The 17,350-nt window shown below is 42.2% G+C and overlaps 1 protein-coding gene across 1 annotated transcript; it reads left to right on the plus strand.

Annotated features, from left to right (window-relative positions):
- Positions 1-6,810: 6,810 nt before the first annotated feature.
- Positions 6,811-10,194, plus strand: LOC121313855 (retinitis pigmentosa 9 protein-like). Its single transcript, XM_041246641.1, has 4 exons — positions 6,811-7,086; positions 8,301-8,392; positions 8,614-8,654; positions 9,250-10,194. Exons 1-4 carry the CDS (start codon positions 6,921-6,923, stop codon positions 9,431-9,433), a joined length of 483 nt encoding a protein of 160 aa, XP_041102575.1. The 5' UTR covers positions 6,811-6,920; the 3' UTR covers positions 9,434-10,194.
- Positions 10,195-17,350: the final 7,156 nt, after the last annotated feature.

Below are 17,350 nucleotides of genomic sequence, written 5' to 3' on the forward strand. Positions count from 1 at the left end.
TATAGAACACCCGATATTATATATTAGTCGGAAGTTACTGACGAAAGAACAAAGGTACTCTGTGGTAGAGAAAGAATGCCTGGCAGTAAAATGGGCGGTGGAGTCCTTAAAATACTATCTTCTGGGACGACCCTTTGTACTCATCACAGATCACGCCCCTTTAAAGTGGTTAGACACAATGAAGGATTCAAACGCTAGGATTACGCGGTGGTACCTGGCGCTCCAACCCTTCGCCTTTCAAATAAGGCATCGTGCAGGTAAGTTACATCAAAACGCTGATTTTTTTTCCCAGGAGGGAGGGAAAAAGGAGGGGTTAGAGGTTTCCAAGTGTTCCTTCGGCTCCACTCTGAGGGGTTTGATATGTGATGAGACAAAGGGGTTTCGGTCTGCAAATCAGCCTCCCAACAGTAGAAGGCATCAAACCAACTCGGGACTTCCCTTACCAAGGTCTTGTGACCATGACAAAAGTTATCTTTTTGAGGGGCGGCACCTTGGTGAGGGGCGGAAGTACGAGTATGTAAATTCCAGCCACTGGAGTCAAGTGAAGTTAAGGATACCTGTCAGTCTGGGATTGGTGATCCACTGACTACTGGGGCGGGGTTTGCATACTAAAGTGAACGTGCTACTGTGTTCGGGGTTGGTCCTGAGGAATAGAGGCAGGGGAAAAAAGGCTGGAGGGAAGTACGTGGGAGTTTGGACTGTGTCACGAACGGAGGCCTTGCTAACTTGGCTCTTTTCTGTTTTTATTCCTTTTTGTTTGATTTTTGGATTTAAGCAGAGCGCGAAGAGGACTAAGAGGCTTCCGTTCCTTTATTTTTGATTACTCCAGCACTCCCTCCCTCACATCCTTCTTTATTATTTTTCTTTTTTTTTCCGTGTAATATTAAATAAAATTTTAATTTTTACACGTAAATCACTGTCTGGAAAATCCATTTTTACTCACACGCCTCACAGTCCTATTTACCATGATAAAAAATGCTTGACATTTTTAAAATGTGTATGCATAACTGCATTTTTTAAATTATATTTTTCCATAATACTAAGTTTAGTATGGAATGTAAACAATGTAAACACATTTTAGCGTGGTTAGTACGTCTTGAGAGTTTGATAAATACCAACATCTTCAAAGGTATTTCATCCTCTTCCTTTTACAGCAAATGTCACTGTTCCATGGAGCAAGTGAAGTGTGGCAGACCAACTTTTTTATCCCCCTCTCTTTAATTTTAAAAGAAGCTCAGGTATAACAATGTGCTGTCATGTTGACGGATTAAAAACTTTATTGGATTAATGAAAGGTTATGCTTAGTAACAAATCCAAGGGACAATGACTGAAAACAAGAGCGATCATAGCTGTCTTAATGTAGGTTTGCTATTACAGAACTGAAATACTATTTTATACTTGGCCTGTATATTACTTGACATTATAATTTAAACTGCATTATTCAGGTTCCCATTACAAATTGGCACACTACTGAACTTGAGAATTTCAATGGCACGAAAAAACAATAGTGACAGCTTCTCTACAATGACTATGTACTGTACATAGATGTCAATGACTGTCAGCAAGAAAAACTTTCTTCTTTAAAATCATTTGCCATTCACATGAGAGAGGAATGTTCATAAGAATGTAAACGTGGGAAGTGTCATGAATTGAGGATTATAGCCTTGGAGTTCCAAATCAGAGTTTAATTCACAATGTAAACATTTGAATTTTTGACACTATAAAATGAGACACCAAGCATATTTTTGGTAATAATGAGGCAGCTGTGCCCACAGGATCAGCATAATAAAGAGGGTGAACATCTGACCACAATGACTCCACTGTTCCATCCACAAGCAATGCATAGTTCAAGCAATGCACAGTTCCGTTTACTATGTGCCAGACCTTCACATTAGAAGCTACATTCATGGCTGCCTACGGCTGTACCAGGACTATCTAGGATCCATACACACTTCTGTGAGGATCTTTCATAGCCAGGGCATATTTGATTCTAGGAGGAGACTCTCCTAAAGTTGTTGTTTTTGTTTTTTTTCTGCTTCCAAAAAAAATCAATCTGTCAGAAAATATGACAAACACAATATCTTCATAAAAATCTTGATAGTGCTTTCAGGAAACAATTACCAGCGATTAATATTGCAATAAGATGTTTCCAAGTTGGAATTTGGTATTCATTCAATTACCTTACCCAGCCCTAGTCCCCTTAGCTATCCCTACAGAAGTGCTAACTATGATTTAAAAAATCTTACACTTGTTAGCACTAGTACAATTATCACTGCTCACTTTTCTTGTGTATCATAGTGCTATTTGGTGTTCTTAAAGTACTAAAAGGATTTTTTTTTTCCTGTTCTCATGTTTTTACATTACATAACTTAATTTCACATTCTTCCACTTGACAAAAATAATTCAGGACTGTTCAGGTTAATATTGGATATGTGGATGTTTTAAATACAAACACATAGATTAAAAAAAAATCCCCCAGGACTAGGTGTTTTTGGCTGCAGATGATTCTTTTACTTACTTTTTCCAGTAGCTTGGAAAGTGTGTCCTTTTTTCAGAACACTATAAAGTACAATATAAAGTACATTATAAAGTACTTCAGAAACCTTACAAACTTTTTTTTTTTTTTTTTAATACTAATTCATTTTTTAGTTTTTTAGTTTTTTTTTAAAGTTAAGTATTTTTTATTACGTATTCTGCTTAGAGATACTTGTATAAAATGTGTTATTCTATGACCTGAAGGACCTTACAATACTTCATGAAAGTTTTGTTGAAAAATATTGATGTTTTGGGCAAATTACAAGACATTGTTTCACCTGAGTAATTGCAATGACATAATTTATTCTCAAGGTCTTTATAAGCAATAATGGACAATACGCTCGATTTATTTTCTCGAAATAAATATTTATAAATAAAATAATAGTTATTCATTCCATTATTATCAGTAATTACGAAAAAAAATTTATTTGGTGTCTTGCTTGCAGCTTCTTCAGAATGCTGCTGCAAGAATTCTAACTAAAACCAGAAACGATTAACATATTATTAATTTAGCCTCTGCCGGGCTGCTGTAAATTGTCTCCACTAAGTGCCTCTCTCAATGATGTCACAAGCAAATAAAAAACCATCAGGAAGTGAACGTCGGTGCTTTCTTCATAGTGTTTTCATGATCGCAGTCCTAGAATCCCACTTTAGTATGATCATGTTAACACAATCCTGGTCCTTAAAGGGTTAGGGGTGCTGGTTTCTTCCTTGGTTCTCTTTTGTCCTGCTTCTCTCTAATCTTTCTTTCTGTTCTTTAGCTCTCTCTTTCATCTCAGCACCTTCTCTCTTTAGTCTCTGCAGAGCCTGTTCATCTCAGCAACCCGCTACCCCACCCCCCCATCCCCCCATCTTGTTCAGGCCACACACCCCTACTCCCCCCACCAGCCATCAATCCCAAGAACACAAGGCTTCCCGTTCTTGATCCCTTGATTTGTTGCAACATCTTATCCCCTGATTTCTGACAACAATGTTGCAAGCAGGTCTCGCTCAAGCAGCAAGCTGAGCTTTTGATTGGTGGCAATTCTCCCGTCCCAGAACACCTACTGCAATTTAATGTTTGACTCTGGCTCACAGAATCTTCCTGAATGTGGTTATATATTACAATATATTTACAGTTGTAGTTAAAACCCCAATGAAAAATGATAATTTCCAGACATTTCTCATAAATAAAGAAGGAAAAAAAACTTTTATATCAAAAGTTTTGCTTTTGTGGATGAAGTTACAAAAAATCGATATTATTTATTTCAGCATATTTTTTGCAATGCTAATTCAAAAGTATTCATAGCCTTTGATGCTATGATAGTATTGTCTACATGGTGCTAGAAATTTCAATATGATAATGCAAAACCTGAATCTAGAAAAGCCTAGAAAATGCTGGATTGTAGGTGAACATTCTTAGAGTATAAAAGGGTTAGGAATAGGAGGATGGCTGTCATTGCCAATAAGTCAAAAAGTAAAGAGCTATCTGAAGACCTTAGGGAGAAAAGTATTTATTGTCATAAAGCTGGAAAAGGATACAAGAAGATGTAAAAGCATTTCTACTACTGTTTCTATTATCAAAAAGTACAACACTCATGGTACTGTCACAATGCTCCCTCAGTCTGGAAGAAAGAAGTAAAAGAATTGTGAAGAAGGTTAATAACAATCCAAGATTGACTGCCAAAGATATTCAAAGTGAATTGGCTGCAAGAGGGACTGGGGTTTCCATTTCAACCATAGGTCAAGTATTGCATGGTAAAGGTCTCAATGGTCGCAAGTCAAGGAAAAAGCCACTCTTAGGAAAACGTCACAAGCACAATCGCTTAAAGTTTGCAAAATGGCATTTGAATGATGGTTGTGAGTTCTGGTCAAAGGTTTTGTGGAGTGATGAAACAAAAATCAAGCTATTTGGTCACGTTGATTGTTGTTACGTTTGGAGAAAGTCTGGTGAGGCATACAAAGAAAAGAACTCCATACCTACAGTGAATCATGGAGCTGGTAATATATTTTTTATGGGACTGTTTTTCTTATAATGGCACAGTAAATATAGTTCCAATACATAGTAAAATGGATTCCATAGCATACCAAAAGATCGGCCAATCATCTGAAACCCTCCACTAGAAAACTTAGTTTAAAGCAAAACTGGATGTTCCAACACAACAACAATCCAAAGCATACATCAAAATCCACTTCAGAATAGTTACAGAAGAATAAAATCAAGGTTCTGGAATGGCCAAATCAAAATTCCCAACTAAATCCAATTGAGAATCTTTGGTATGAGTTGAAGAAGGCTGTGCACAAGAGAGATGGCTGCCAGGAACTGGAGGATCTCCTCGGTGGTCTAGAGGACCAAGGCTGGTGCCTTGCCTGTGGGGAGTTTGGGTACCAGATGGTGCGCTGTCTCTACCAAGAGGGAGAAGAGGAACCAGCCCAGGAGAGGAAGACAAGGAGAAGGGAGGAGAAAAGGAGAGGAGAAAGCAGAGGAGCCAATATGGTGCACCCTGTGCATTGCCTATGGGCATGAGGAAGAGAGCTGCCCAGAGCAGGAGCCAGAGGATGAGGAGCCCAAATGTCATATGCCTGAGTGGGAGGAGCCTGAGCACCCAGCACCCAGAAGGGGGGAGCACAGGCATCTGCCGCCCACAAAGGGTGATTCGGTGTGTCCACATCTCCAGAAGGGGAAGGTAGAGCTTCCACCAGCAGAGGGAGAATGCCTGCTTATTCCACCTCCACCTGCAGAGGAAGAATGCCTGTTATCCCAATCTCCACCAGCAAGGGAAGAATGCCTGCTGGTTTCGCCCCGAGAGTGAGAGAGAGACCGCACCAGTCCCCTGCAAGAGAGGGAAAGTTGCACCAGTTCCCTGAAAGACATGGAGAGCCACACCAGTCCCCTGCAAGTGAGGGAGCGCTGTACCAGTCCCCTGAAACAAGGGTAGACTACACGGCGCTCCCACCTCCATCACCAGGAGACTACACGCAGCTTCCACCTCCATCACCAGGAGACTACATGCCACTCCCACCTCCGTCACCAGGAGGCTACACATTGCCTCTGCCTCTGCCACCTCCACAGGTAGGAGGAGAGCAGCAGGAGCTGCCTCTGCCTCCGTTACCTCCATCGCCAGGAGCAGAGCAGCAGGAGCGCCTCTGTCTCCGCCACCTCCACCAGCAGAGGATGAAAGACTGTTGACAGGTAGTGGTACCCAAAAACCTCTAAGAATCGATACTACGGGCACACCATGGAGCCCCAGGAACTGAACATTTTTTGGGTGACTAATCTAAATTTGTAAGTGTTCATTTTTTAGGAAAATAAAAACTGTTGTTGATTCCGACTCAGGAACTTCACATAAGGACTAGCAACTTTCAAAGGTGCTAGTCCTTGGAACTAGTACCACAGTTTTGTTAGTTTTCTAATCCTGCTGTTACGAATATATTATTAGCAGTGTTAAATGCTGCATCTTTAGCTAAATTTACTTTTCTGCTGTATGGTGGGTCATACAAAAAATGACTTGATCCCAGCTCGCAGACTTATAAAACGTGATATGCTGTACTGCTCTCCATCTTTATTTCTTACGGAACCATAAAATGCCCTAAGGAGACGGTACAACTCATCCTTAGAAATTAAAAAGGGGTCTACCTTTTTCTTGGAGCTAGTTTTGTACAGCCCATATAGAAGCCTTTATTTTTTATTGATTTAGTTCTGGTTATGTTATTTCACTGTGCTGTTTTTCTTTAAAAAAAATAAATAAAAAATTGCTGGTACTTTGTCCGGTTCAGGAAATTCATCTTCATACCATTCTTCAGCAGTTTTTCCATTACAAAGATCACATTTTTGTTCTAAATCTGCTATTTTTTTTAAGTTAGTGGTTATTTGCAGATATTAAATGTTTACATTTAGAATTAGGACAGGTAAGTGGCGGAGGAATTTGAATTAAAGGTGATGAGACTGTTGAAAGTTTGTGTGGTATTAATGTATGGCTAATAGAACTCAGCTAACCAATCAGAGAGCAGGATGTTTCCTAGCAGATTTATAATTATTATTAATCACTGGGCTAATATTTCCTCAATGATGGAGAAGTAGTGGAAATGCCTGTACATAAAATAAGTCCTTCTCCAAGATTCTGATATCCCTCAGGCATTGAGGGTATCAGAATCTTGAAATAAGGACGCTCCGGTATCAGTCTGTCAAAAATGATATATGGCATGTTTAAATAGGATGTAGGTCATGTGAATCTGTTCTAGTTTTAGTGGCAGGGGATGTAGTGTATACTTTAGTGTTTAGCTTGCTGGAAGAAAATGTGCAAGGATTAGTGTTAAAATAACAATTAAAATAACATTTATATCTGTTTACAGAGCAGAGTACTTGCAGTCTAATGTGGACAATCCTTATGGGCAGTACTTCATGAATGGCAAATGTTCTAAGGATTTTGTTTTGTTTTGTTTTGCAGGAGGATGATGACAAACCTGAGGACTGTATACCCGACTCTCCAGGCAATCAAGATGCACAGGAATTTCATGCGCCCACTAAAGGTCTCTGGATGCCCCTTGGCAAAGACGTAAAGGTCATGCAGTGTAAGTACAGTCAACAAAGCGGTGGGGGGGAAAGGGCAGTAGCTACAGTGCACTGGTAATTGGTAGGTAGAAGGTAGTGTTACACAGGATGTGCTCCACAGTGTCACAACCTCCACTGTAGCACATAAGGGTGTGTATGTTCTATGTTGCCTTGTAATGCTCAAGACATCACACTTTTATTTGCATTTGCTTCAGAATTAAATCTTTTTTATATATAGTTAACCAATATTTCTGACATGGCAAGTATTTTGAAAGGCCTTACTTAAGGAATACTTACCTTTAAAAGAACAGTAAATGCTTTTCTTTCTTTAACACTTTCCTTTAATAAACTATACGTGGGACTTCTAGTGCAGCACTGTGCAGAGATGCCATTGGTACTGGTTATGTCATTTGATGCTACTTGCATGTATTTGTAATGAAGACGTGCTCAGTAAGTACAAATTGACCATTGTCGGCTTGGAATTACTAAAACCATACTTCACAACAGCAATGTTTGCTTGGTTTATTAATATATATAATAATAATAATAATAATAATAATAATAATAATAATAATAATAATAATAATAATAATAATAATAGTACATTTTCTATGATGAGACAACATTTGTGGACTATTGCTTCTGACATCGATTAAAGCACAAAATTGTTGTACTGCTTTTAGAATGAATCACTCACTTACAGGTACCAAAACTGACTCTGTATTACTGAATAAATCCAGAGCTTATCTATTCTTGAAAAATTTGTATAATTTTGATTTGTGTTGTTATACAGTTAAATAAACTGTTCATACAAAAGCTTTATTTTTACAGTTGGTTATTAGTTATCAACATTGAAAATTGTCAAACACCTTAAATTAGGTCTTTGAACATTGTCAAAATAGTGCTTGAAAAGTCCTTGAAATTTGTATCAGAAAAAGTGGATGACACTAGCCTTATGTGTAATTTATCAGGTTGATCCACCTGGTAAAATGACAAGTTGCAAGAAGAAATGTCTGAATTTCTTTTTCTACAAAGTCCAGTTAAAGTTTGCTTCTGAAAGTGGTCTAGAGGCTCAGAATGCACCTGAGAGCATGTACAACCCCAGAGCTTTGGGGGCCTAGATGGGCCCCCAGCCAAAACAATGGTTTTGCCCCAGGAGTTTCAGTCAAAAAGATCATTGACAACTTTCTCCCATGCATTTAACAAGTGAGTATCTAACTTGAATTTATTTCAGGCTGGAGGTGTAAACGCTATGGCCATAGGACAGGGGACCGAGAATGTCCATTTTCTATCAAAGGAAATCAAAAATTGGAGCAGTTCCGTGTTGTAAGTATATTTTAACAAACACTTGTATAGCATTCTCAGAATTCACTTTTAATAATACACAATTCTGGCAAAATAATACCTTTTACTAATTTGAGAAAAAAAAAAGCAATCTACTTTTTTCATTCAAAGAGTGCACTGGTGAAACATGTGGGGGATGCATTTCTTTACGAATTGTATTTTAATGTTTGTACAAAAATATTTCACAATTTATATTTTTCTAGGCACACGAAGACTCCATGTATGACCTGCTCAGAGAAAACAGGTGCTTTGAAAAGGAATCAATGTATTTCCTTTACTTTTAACAACTTTTTGTGAAACTAATTTAGGAAATGTATCAAGGTATATTTCTGGGTATTTCTTTTGAAAAAAACTCTGTAGATGACCAAGGCATTTGCAACCCCAATGAAAACAAATAGCACTGTTTGCTATAACATTAAGAGGCTGCTGCAGATAAAACAGTAAATGTACTTCCATATGCTGTATAGGTCTCTTGTGCAGTTTTGAAAGAAACATATATAATACATGTATGTGGTACCTTTTAAAGGTACTCCTGTTACTGTTTCACTTCCTCTGTCATTTCACCCCAGCAGTGTATTTAGGGTCAAATTATGTTACTGTCTGCAAGGTATGTCAGTAGGGGAAGAAATTTGTTTCTCCAGGTGGAATGATCAAAGAAGTGCAAGACTACCTGAAAGTAATGCTTGAGAACAGATATTTCTGTTACTTCTTTTTGTATTATGTAAGATTTGGCAGCTTTACTAACAGGTCCTGTTTGGGTTCATACGTGTATGTAATTGCACTTTTCCTGAAACTCAAATGTAAAGTGCTCTTTGTGAAATGCTGTCCTCTCTTTGCAGGTTACAGCAGTTACAGCAGCTGCTGGATGACACCACCTCAGACTCGAAATGCAGTAGCTTCAGTTCTTCAGACTCTGGCAAACGCAAAAAGAAAAAAAAGAAAAAGAAAAAAGAGAAGAAAAAGAGGAAGAAGAAACAAAAGCACAAGTCCTCCAAATCAAGCAGCGGCTCGGATTCAGACTAAGAGCTAAAAACAGTTCAGCAAGCAAAACGCAAGCAAATTTGTGCTGAGCTCTGAGGTGAGAAGATTCTTCAGATAATGTATGAGCATAATGAAAGCCCTAGGCATCTTTCTCACTGTACGACTCTTCTGTTCACTCTAGTAGCAATGACAGACAGTGCAAGTCCTTTCATCCTTACTGGTGTAATGGGGACAATGCATGTACTTTTCTGACTTCTGTTTCTTACAGAGTGACAGGTTAATTAGCCAGCATTCATTCTGCACCTGGATCTAGACAGGATAATATGTGTTGTATTGGTTGATCAGAATTCTGTATATTATGCCTGTAAGTATATCTATTGACCATCAAAAGTAATGACCATTTCTGGTATATGTTTTTCATTGTTTGCACAAGAGAAAATGGTATTAATCTCAATTATTTTGAAGAAAAATATATCAGTGCTCAGGCAAAATACAATACTCTTATTTAAGCAGTGATCTGTTGTATTACTATGTCTAAAATGAGAACTAATAGTTGTTTGCACAAAAATATGTAAATACATCAGATAATTCAAGTCACAAACATATGCACAGAACAGTATTGTTTTGCATGCTGTTAAATATCAACATCTCCAGCTTACAACACCCATCTTAAGTCTGGTTTCCTAGACTCCAAATTATCTTGAAATACGTAATGCTAGCTTTGGTAAGGTATTCCAAGATTAGTGCTTATCTGGGTCTGTGACTCCAAGCATAAATGTGAGTGTGTGTGTATTACACATGCATGTATGTATGTATAGCTTAAGATGATGTAGCATTTAATAAAACACTTTAACTTTTGTGGCGCCAACATTTTCTTTACAATTTTCAAAGACTGCGTGTTTTTTTCTGATTAATATTACTGTAGATTTGCCATTATGTCTTTAAGCTCATTTGTATATATTATTATTAAGAATTACATTTAATTTCAGCCTCATAAACGTTAAATAGATATGAAAAATAATTCAGCTCGCAGCAGAACCGCGCTCACACTTTGAAAGTCAATGGGTTTTATGATTCTCTCTTCAGCCCTGTGATTGGTTAGTTTGGTTATTTTGGGCAGTGCCTGAGTGCACGTGAAATGTCTTTCATTGGTTGTTCTTGTACCGACGCGGACCCTTGTTCTCCATTCGTCTGCTATTTCGCCCCGTCGGCTGGATTTACGACAAGGACTGGTTCCCGTCTAGGTGTCAAGGTACTCAGAATTGTCTGGAAGTTGCCCTCAGCAAAATACTACTGGCACTGAAATGACTCATTCAGTGTATTCTGCCCTCACAAAAGAGTCCCCTTCTTAAGCTTAACAGATAGATAAACTCTTTCCAGTAACTGTAGTATTGAATGATGCTTTATTGACACCAGTTTGTAGGTACAGTGTTAGGAACTGAGTAAAACTGAAATAAAATACAGAAAACAAACGTAAGTACGGGTATGCTGAATACTATGCTTAATTCTCACTAATAGCACAGCATGTATTTTTAGGTATGGTATAATATTATCATAAACTCAGAAATATGTTGCCGTATGCAAAATAATTCCCCAAACATGGCAAAATCAATTACATAGAACAGATATCTCCGACCATGCAACTATCAAGAAAATACGTAAATCTATCACGCAAACGATCATCCATATAAAATATCATCATGAATTGAAAGGTGAGTATGTTATTATTGATTTTACTTACAGACAATGCTTCTACAAATAATTGCAAGAAGGATGGAGTTCGATGATATCTGCAGCTCCACAGAGCGACTTTCACCGTTGCTAACAAGGATTCTTCTTTACAGGAAATAGGAACTTAAGCAAACAACAGACCTTATCAGTAAACATCGCCATCTAGTGGCCAAATGGAATTGACTTAAAAAATGAACTCAAACCAACTAAAGGGTCCAGAACACTCCCCGTCTGGTATCTGTAAAGATGCCAACATTAACACTAGAACTTAAAGTTACTTATCAGTCTCTGGAGCTGGACGCAGAAAGATCTTGCATGACCCCTGTCTTGCTGTCTTGACTTCAACCTTTCTTACTTTCCCATCTCTGCCAGGAAAGGTCTTCACAACGATGCCCATGGGCCAGTCGTTCCTTTTCACTTGACTGTCTCTCAGCATCACAATGTCTCCCTCCTTAAGGTTGGGTTTCTCTTTCTGCCACTTCCTACGGCTCTGCAGGGTAGGAAGATACTCCTTTCTCCAGCGGTGCCAGAAGGTGTTGGCAAGGCTTTGAACTTGCCTCCACTGCCGGCTGAAGAGGTCTTTCTCGTTGAATTCACCTTGGGGAGGAGGAACTACAGCAACCTTTTGGGTGAGGAGTGTCGCTGGCGTCAAGATGAGGGGGAAGTCTGGATCCGTGGACACAGGAACCAATGGACGAGCATTCACGATGGCTGAGACTTCCGCCATGAAAGTAGTCAGGACTTCGTGAGTAAGCCTGGATGGACCCACCTTCAGCAGCATGGAATCCAGGATGCGCCTCGTAATGCCAATCATTCTCTCCCAGCTGCCTCCCATATGAGATGAGTGTGGTGGGTTGAAGACCCAAGTACACCCTTTGTCACTCAAGTACTCTTGGACCTCCTTGTCACTCTGAACGGCCTCCATCTTCAGCTCTCTGCAGGCCCCGATAAAGTTTGTACCACAGTCGGACCTGATTTGTTTGGCTGGTCCTCTGATGGAAAGAAACCGTCGCAGAGCATTTATGAAACTTGAGGAATCCATCGACTCAATGACTTCAATGTGTATGGCCCTGGTGCTCATACATCTGAACAGCACAGCCCAGCGTTTACTGCTTGCTAGTCCACCCCTGGTGCGACGTGCTGTAACCATCCATGGTCCAAATATATCTAACCCAACAAAAGAGAAGGGAGGGTCAGTGCTGAGGCAATCCACAGGTAAGTCAGACATCTTCTGAGTCTCTATCCTCCCACGTAGTCTTCGGCAGATGACACATTGATAGAGTATGCTGCTGACGCGCCGTTTTCCATCGATGACCCACAGACCAGCTGCTCTCAAGGAACCCTCAGTGAAGTGGCGCCCTTGATGGTGGACCTGCTCGTGGTGGTGACGGATGAGTAGAGTCGCGATGTGGCTCCGTCCAAGCAGGATGAGAGGGTTGATTTCATCTTTACCTAGGCTTGCTTGGGACAGACGTCCTCCAATCCTCAGTAGGCCTGAATCATCAATGTAGGGGCACAGACTGAAGAGTGGGCTCTGCTTAGGAATGGCTTTACCTTCTCTGATGCATTCCAATTCCTCTTGAAAGGCGTCGTGTTGCAGACTGCGGATTATGATATTCTTGGCTTGATCCAGGTCTTCGGTGGAGCAGGGTTTTTTGCAGATGTGCCATCCTTTGCAGCTGCTGCCTACCTTGAAGGAGTGAGCAACATGCACAAGCCTTGCTGTTGCGTGTGTCAGTGCTTGCCAGCTTGAGAACCTTTCGAAGCGCTTGGGGTCTAACTTGTTGCTGGAGACATTGGTGGCGTGACAAGCAACTTGGGGGCGGATCTCTTAGTCAGATCCGGGATCAACCAAGTCGAAAGGTGTGTGAAGGGTTTCTGGCTCTGCTGACCTGAACAAGAAAGCTGGTCCAGTCAACCATGTGCTATGAGTCAGGCTGCCTGCTGGGACTGATCTTGAGGCATGATCAGCAGGGTTCTGGAGTCGACACTCAGATCCAGGTCCTTCAGCCCCTTAGCTAGGTCGTCTGGAGGAAAGGCTCTCATGACCTCTGCCTTGTTAGAGGCGATCTTGTGCAGACGTAAGTTGGAGAGGGCCAAAATCTCTTGAGTGTTCTGAAGAAGAGTGATGGCTTCCTTCTCTGTGGGGAGGGATACGAGACCGTCGTTGACGTAAAAGTTCCTCTCGACGAAGTGCCTTGCCTCTGCTCCGTAATCCCTCTCGCCCTCTAAGGCAGCTCTCCTGAGGCCATACATGGCCACTGCTGGGGATGGGCTATTACCGAAAACATGGACCCGCATCCTGTACTCCACAACTTCGTCATCCAAGTCGTTGTTGTGATACCAGAGGAATCGCAGGTAGTTACGACGGTCTTCACGAACAACGAAGCAATGGAACATCTGCTGCACGTCTGCTGTCATAGCCACTGGTTCCTTTCTGAACCGCAGCAGTACCCCAAGCAGGCTGTTGTTCATGTTGGGACCAGTAAGCAGGACGTCATTCAGAGATACCCCATGGTGCTGGGCACTGGAGTCGAATACCACTCTTATCTGTCCAGGTTTTTGTGGATGATACACCCCGAAGATCGGACGATACCAGCACTCTTCTTCTGCTTGTAGGGGTAGAGCGATTTCAGCGTGCCCATTCTCAAAGATTTTTCACATGAACTCAATGAAGTGGTCCTTCATCTCTGGACGTTTCTTGAGCGTGCGTGTGAGTGAGGCGAGGCGATTGCTGGCCTGATCGCGGTTCTTGGGGAGACGTTGCAGTGGGCTACGGAAAGGGAGCGGAGCAACCCAGCTGTATGATGCATCCTGATGGAACTCTTTTTCCATCATCTTCAGGAAGGTGAGTTCCTCCATTGAAGGAGCTGGTTTGTCATCATCCTTAGTGTAGCAGAAGACAGATTCGCCCATGAGGCTTGCCGCGTCGGCTGGCGTGCATCTCTGCTTCAGGGACATGGTGCCAGAACTTCGAGGCTGGTGTGTGTGGCTGAAGTTCTCCTTAACATGGAAGCTGCTGAGACAAGGACTCATGAAGCTGGGGCATCCGTTCTCCAGAATGTTTGTCTTGAAGGCGTTAACTGGTGAAGGTTTGTGTGCCCCTCCGAGACAGACATCTCCCACTATCACCCAGCCGAGGGCTAGGTGCTGTGCGAAGGGAGCGTGCAGGGGCCCGTTGCGCTGCTCTAGCACCTTGTGCACCTGGATGATGTCTCTCCCTAGAAGTAGCAGTATCTCTGCTTGGGGGTTCAGAGGAGGTATCTTGGTGACTAAGAACTTGAGGTGAGGGTGGTACCTTGTTACATCTGGTGTAGGGATTTCGGTCCTATTGTCTGGGAGCTCGTTGCACTCGATGAGCGTGGGAAGAGGTAAACAGGTCTTTTCATCAGCTGATTCCACAATGAAGCCTCTTGCACGCCGGCCTACAGTCTCCGAGATACCTGAGCACGTCTTGAGGGTGTAGGGTGAGGCATCATTGGCTACGTTGAATATCTTGAAGAAGGCTGACCTAGCCAAAGACTTGTTACTTTGGTCATCCAGAATGGCGTATGTTCTCATCTTCTTCTCAGGATGACCTTCTGGGTAAACATTAACAAGACAGATCTTGGAGCAAGACTTCCCCGGGGGACTGTCTCCACAGACCTCAGTACAGGTGGACGTGGCAACTGGAGAGGAGGGAGACTTGTCTTCCTCCCCGCCATGCTGTGTGGAGGAGCTGACGGCATCTTTGTGAGACCAAGGGGCAGGACCGGCGTGAAGAGCTGCAATATGCTTGTCGCTTTCGCACTCAGAGCACTGGATGACAGCTTTACAGTTCTTCGCCTGGTGTGCTGTTGAGGAGACACACCTAAAACATATAGAGTTCTCTCTAAGGTAGGTTTTTCTCTCTTCTAGGGGTTTCTCCCTAAAGCCTCTACACTTTCGCAGGGGGTGCGGCTTTTTGTGGATAGAGCATTGTTTGTTAGGGTCCTCCTTCTTGGATTCATCTTTCTGGATGGCGTTGTCCACTTCTGTCTTGTGCACTGTGATAGGGGCTCTCGCCGTTCTCGTTGAGAATTTCTCTCCTTTAGGCGGCGCTGCGTTGGAAGTGGATGTGATGAAGCTTGGGTCATTCCTCATTTTTGCTTCTGCACGAATTAAACCGGAGAAGAACGAGAAGGGTGGGAAGCTGACACCATGCACCTGTTAGTATCTGGTCCCCTGTGACATCCACTTGTCCTGCATGCTGAAGGGGAGCTTCTCCAGAATAGGCTTGATGCCTCTTGCAGTGTCCAGGTAGGACAGGCCAGGTAAGTAACCTTCAGCTTTGGCTGCCTCCAACTCGAGGAGAAGGTCACCCAGCTCTCTCAGACTTTGGGGGTCTTTATTGGAGATCTTCGGGAAGCGTTCAAGCTTGTTGAAGAGGGCTGTCTCCATAGCTTCAGCAGACCCATAGCACTCCTCTAGCCGTTGCCAGACCACACTGAGGGCTGCAGCAGGATGATTGACATGGACGGACCTCATTCTTCTCACATGCTCAGCTGATTCTGGCCCAAGCCACTTGATTAGTAGGTCGAGTTCCTCACTGGGCTTTAGGTCGAGGCCTTCAATGGCGTTGGAGAATGTTGACTTCCAAGCCCAGTAGTTCTCTGGCTTGTCGTTGAACTTGGTGAGTCCAGCTGTGAGGAGGTCGCGGCGTGCTAGGAACTTCGCCAGATCTGCAACATTGGCACGATCAGAATGGGTCCCACTGGACTCATGACGTTCTACACCAGGTGGCTGGCCGTCATCACCTGCGTAGCACCTGGGAGACTGTGAGGTGTGGAGCCTGTAGGTGGGGTTAGGCAGGTTCACCACATGCTCTCTGATAAGATGAGTCGTTGGGTGTTTTGAGGTGGCTGGCACTCCAGTATAAGTGGGGGCGCGAGAGAGAGGATGTAGTCGTGGTTGCAGGTGATCAACTGGGGGAGGCGATTCAACCTTGACATCTGGCTGTGAGACTTCCTTGTATGCTGACGGCTGATGGTAGTTCACATAGGCTTGCTGGTCTTGTACATACTTCTCAGCCCTCTCGAGAGAATGGTAGGTTGAGCCTTGTTTGTTGTCATCAACCCCAGCCAGCTGTGGCACATCAGCTGCATCCATCGCTGTCTCAAATACATTAGCCTCAGCTAAGGCGGCCTCCTCCTCTTTCTCCTGCTGAAGAGCCTCTAATGTGGCTTCCAGGCGGGTCTCCTCCACTTTAAGCTGGGCCTTCTTCACTTTCACTTCTATTTCTCTCTGTGTATATGATGCTCTTGCTAGTGCTGCTTCAGCCTTGGCACGAGCTTCTAATGCAGCCAAGCTTGCTGCAGATTTGCTGGAGCGTCTTGATGACTTAGATGAACGTGAGCACTCTGACCTGGTTGCAAGGTTCATATGTTCTGAAGCTGACATCTTGCATTGGATGTGTACAGAGGAGTAGAGCAGACTGGATATCTTGTCCACCGGAGGTTGCAATTACCGTTGAGAAATAGAAATGAACATTGCTAAGGGAGCTAAAACCAATTCCAAAATGTTTTTCCAATATTACAACAGCAAGAGAACATTCAAAGAGGAGATTAAATGTTTAAGAGATACAAATGGCAAAATCGTAGAGGAAGAAAAAAAAATAGCAAATATGTTAAATGATTACTTTTCACAAGTTTTTACAAAGGAAGATACTGACAACATGCCCCACATGTCATCCAGTTCCTATCCAGTTTTAAATAACTTTAGCATAACTGAGGCAGAAGTGTTAAAGGGACTAGGAGCTCTTAAAATAAACAAATCCCCTGGGCCGGACGAGATCCTCCCAGTAGTACTCAAAGAAATGAAAGAAGTAATTTACAAACCGCTAACCAAGATCATGCAGCAGTCTCTTGACACAGGGGTGGTACCGACAGACTGGAAAATTGCAAACGTAATACCAATCCACAAAAAGGGAAACAAAACTGAACCAGGTAACTACAGACCAGTAAGCCTGACTTCTATTATATACAAGCTTATGGAAACTATAATAAGATCCAAAATGGAAAATTACCTATATGGTAACAGGGTACTGGGAGACAGTCAACATGGTTTTAGGAAAGGGAGATCGTGCATAACTAACTTGCTTGATTTTTTTGAGGATGCAACATCGATAATGGATAATTGCAAAGCATATGACATGGTTTATTTAGATTTCCAGAAAGCTTTTGACAAAGTCCCGCACAAAAGATTAATTCT

The sequence above is a fragment of the Polyodon spathula genome, chromosome 4, assembly GCF_017654505.1.
Source record: "Polyodon spathula isolate WHYD16114869_AA chromosome 4, ASM1765450v1, whole genome shotgun sequence".
Classification (NCBI taxonomy): Eukaryota; Metazoa; Chordata; class Actinopteri; order Acipenseriformes; family Polyodontidae; genus Polyodon; species Polyodon spathula.